The sequence below is a fragment of the Spodoptera frugiperda genome, chromosome 25 (genome assembly GCF_023101765.2).
Source record: "Spodoptera frugiperda isolate SF20-4 chromosome 25, AGI-APGP_CSIRO_Sfru_2.0, whole genome shotgun sequence".
In the NCBI taxonomy this organism is placed as follows: Eukaryota; Metazoa; Arthropoda; class Insecta; order Lepidoptera; family Noctuidae; genus Spodoptera; species Spodoptera frugiperda.
The window spans coordinates 9,513,036-9,516,855 of NC_064236.1; the positions used below are offsets into that span (position 1 = coordinate 9,513,036).

Genomic DNA, 3,820 nt, shown 5'->3' on the forward strand with positions numbered 1-3,820 from the left:
TTTTCAGCCTTCAGCTAAGCAATATCATGTCGCTGTTTAAGTACTTACACTGGCAACTCTACCCATGTGAGGATAATTGATTATTTAGGCATTAATAAATTATTTTAAAATAAGTAATTTAGACTCCAACTATAGCCGTCACAAGTCGTAAAAATAAACTTAATTATTTCAGTTAATCATTTACGATTTACTTACCTTTGTTTTTGATCACTGATGACGGGAGAAACCTTCAAAAGGCGCCTACCTTTCTACTAGTTTTTTGGGATAAAGGCTAAGGAGTATGGGATTTTTACCTCACTAAAACCACCCCGGTGGCCACCCTCAGTAAACTTAATAAACGTGCTCTGGAGCTGTCACGGTGCAACGTCTGTTTCGGCACATCCCAAAGGAGACGTCTATCTTCCGTGAGCCTCATTGTGCAAGTTGCACAGCAGCACGTGACCTCTGTACCACCGTCTTCCCTGACTTCAACGACTTCCTTACCTACACCTACATATACATATTATATTGTATATTTAAGAATTAAACTGGTACCACGTACCCGAAATTCCTAGTTGTGATATGTAATAATGAATTGCTTATAGTATCGCCGACATTATTCAATGTATACAGGGTTAGGTACAGGTTAAGCGAATCTAAATCCTTTAAGATATGATAGTTTTCATAATTTCTTACCTATTTGACTAAGGAACCCCATATCTACCCCATACCCAAAATTGACCCTCAAGTTATCGGCCTTTGAATTACTTCTATAAAAATGACGTTGTATTACGTCACGCAGAATAAGCAAAAAAAGATAAAAAGTCATCTCTTAAAGTTGTAACCGGGTGTCAGTGGGCGGCGCTGATCGCTTACTATCAGGTGACTGACTCGTCTGCTCGTTTGCCACCTATTCCATAAAAAACCTTGTATAATAAAGTGGGCAATCAGATGACGTTTTTGTGATCTGCGTAATTATCAGGATAACTTTTTTAGGTATGATTTTTCCGCCAATCTAAGCTTGCACACTGCTAACCATAACCAAAGGCCTCTTCTCTATACAAGGACCTAATCTATCTTCTATACATAATAATAAAACAGTAATAAGTTTATCTGATAAGGAAAAAGAGAGAAAATATTAGAAAAAAAATTGTTGAAAGTTTGTCTGTTTGCACACGTTAATCTCTGGAAGTAATAGACGGATTTGAATAGTTGGTTTTGTTGCATAGCTGATAAGCATCTGAAGCCATTTTTTTTTAGAACCTTAAAAATATCTATTCACGCGAGCGAGGTTATGGGCAAAACATACTTGTAAGTATTATAGCTAAGTAGATACTTAATTAAAACAATAAGTAACATTACAATGACTTTTCGATTGCAACAAAGAGTTCCTCGAACCTAATTGTGGAGCATATCTTGCGACACTGACTGAAGACAGTGTGGAGTGCTGAGCCATGATTTATGCTTTTAATTAAAAATATCGTTGTAATGTCTGGTTAATGTCGTGACGGATCGCGTAGCCACGGGCACGGTTCGACAACTGCCGTGGTTAACACATTTAATGAGTTTGTGGAACTTCACACCTGTAGTTTCCATAATCATGATGACCACGGCGAACATGATCATCGTAGTAACACTAATAACAATCGTTTTAGGACTACCGCAAGATTGTCTTCAATACTGTAAATCGTAAGTGTGCTCTACCTAGTTTGCATATTATAATATACTTATTAAACTTCTTTTCCCTAATCCCAATCTATAAAATCAGTAAAATGTGCCAAATAATTGTTTCATAGCTTATTTTAATTCAATCTAAACTGTTTGTATTGTTTATAATTAGATAGGTATTTGCTGTTACAATACTTCAGATGTTTATAAGAAAAGTGTATCGTCGTACATCATCGTAATAAACCTTAAAATTTTCATTTCAGATCACATAACAAAACCGGCGGTATATCTAACTGCGATTGTTCTCTCTACAATACGCCTAGTAGTCTTCCAACGACATTAACGACGCCTATCAAAGATAGTGGAATATACTACGAGCCGATGGAACCAAATTCTTTTCCGAAGACACATTTTGATGATCAGACATTAAGCATGTTAAGCTTCAACATCAACTTTCACTCAAAACCAAGTACGCATAATGCCACAGAAAGTTATGAGAATCAAAGAACAGCTGAATATGACATTGAAAAGGCAAGAGAACTCCCTCTGTATGTATATCTAGACTTAGATCTGAACACCACAGGAATCAGCAACATTTTGCAATTAGAAAACCTGAAGACAATGTTCATGAACTTTCATGCTGCAGAAAAAAACTTATCAGAATGTATAAATCTATATATTTATATATTTTCAAAAAGTATTGATATCAATAGCAAAGTTGATTACCAACAACTCACGGAGATTCAGAATAAATGTAATCACACTGCTAGCCTTATAAAAGAAAGCATTTATGAGATAAAACAACCTCTTTCACAAGATTTTCTGCAAACGTATGAGGATGACAGTTATGGCTTTAATATGAATGATGATATGGCCCATACAAGCTATATGGATACTATAAATACAACTGATGTGTACACCATAACCCATTATACTGAAACTATCTCCGAAAACTCAACTGAAACTATCTACAAAAACTCAACTGAAACAATAAACACTAGCACAGATATAGGTTATACCTCGAACCTAACCGAGAATATCAATGTAGTACATGTGCTGAAAAACGATACTGAAAAGATGATTACAGAAATTGAAACGAATCGCACGAAAATTACAGATGAAGAGATGAAAATACCAAGAATATTAACCAAAGAACTATCAAATGGTACCTTATTTAGTGCTGTGGATGGATTCGAAGATATAATAACTAACTCTGACTTTACAACCACTACTGATAGTACGACAATGGAAATAAAACCAGAAATGAAAGTATCTACATCGAAACCTATCTTTATTGATTCAAACGTTGATGATAAAATAGTACAGTCGGGTCTATTTGAATTACATGGACGCCTTTATTTTTCGTTTGGAAGTATACAAATTCCTGCTCGTTTCATTCAACACTCTGATGGAGAATTGAATGTCGCTATTGATGCACTTTCAATGTGCAATCAAATGGTAGAGGAAAATTCGTCAAACTTTATGAATCTTTTATGCAAATCTATTAAACTTCAGAATTTCAATTAATCATTTTCGCTTCTGAATGTTTATGATTGTTTAAGTCCTAAGTGATAGATGTAGTATATTTGAAAATATCATTTAAAATAAAACGAATGTGTTCATTCAATCTAAGGGAGAAAATGTGTTTCACTCCTTGTTGGTACCTACTAATTGATTGCCTATTTACTTCCAGAATCAAATTATCTAGTGACTAGAGCCACGCAGTGTATAATGGTTTATCTACAGACAAATACTTGCTTTTGCCCACGACTTCATTCGCATTTTATAATTACTTTTGATAGAATTTGGGTAGTAAATAGTTAAATAGTATATTCATGTTAAATTATATTTATGTGATAGCCTAAGATCTCGGTATACGGAACGATCTTCACTGAGATGATTATTTAATGAAACATATTTTACAAAAAGAAAACATTTTAAACAAGAAAGAGTCCCGAGGTTTTACCCGCATTGTTTCTGCCCCGTGGGATTGTATACCTATGTAATTTTTCAAGTTTTAAACTATATATGTCTGTACTGATTGCCAAATACCTAAGCTCAGTGATTTTAAAAAAGGGTGGGTGAGTAAACTGTTACCTAACTTATTTTGTTTGATTGTATTATGAGGACCATAGACCTAGCACCTAATCATTAAATAATCTTGCTTTTTTAA

General features: G+C 34.4%; 1 protein-coding gene across 1 annotated transcript; it reads left to right on the top strand.

Annotated features, from left to right (window-relative positions):
* The first annotated feature begins 1,458 nt into the window (after nt 1–1,458).
* Nucleotides 1,459–3,301, top strand: LOC118264653 (uncharacterized). The gene is made up of 2 exons (XM_035577242.2): nt 1,459–1,668; nt 1,911–3,301. Exons 1-2 carry the CDS (start codon nt 1,541–1,543, stop codon nt 3,172–3,174), a joined length of 1,392 nt encoding a protein of 463 aa, XP_035433135.1. The 5' UTR covers nt 1,459–1,540; the 3' UTR covers nt 3,175–3,301.
* The last annotated feature ends 519 nt before the right edge of the window (nt 3,302–3,820 follow it).

Excerpts from the sequence above, each read along its gene's own strand:
- LOC118264653 (XM_035577242.2), top strand. The coding sequence starts at position 1,541 with ATGAGTTTGTGGAACTTCACACCTGTAGTTTCCATAATCATGATGACC. Across the intron at positions 1,669-1,910 it reads TGTCTTCAATACTGTAAATC|ATCACATAACAAAACCGGCG; the intron begins GTAAGTGTGCTC and ends TTTTCATTTCAG.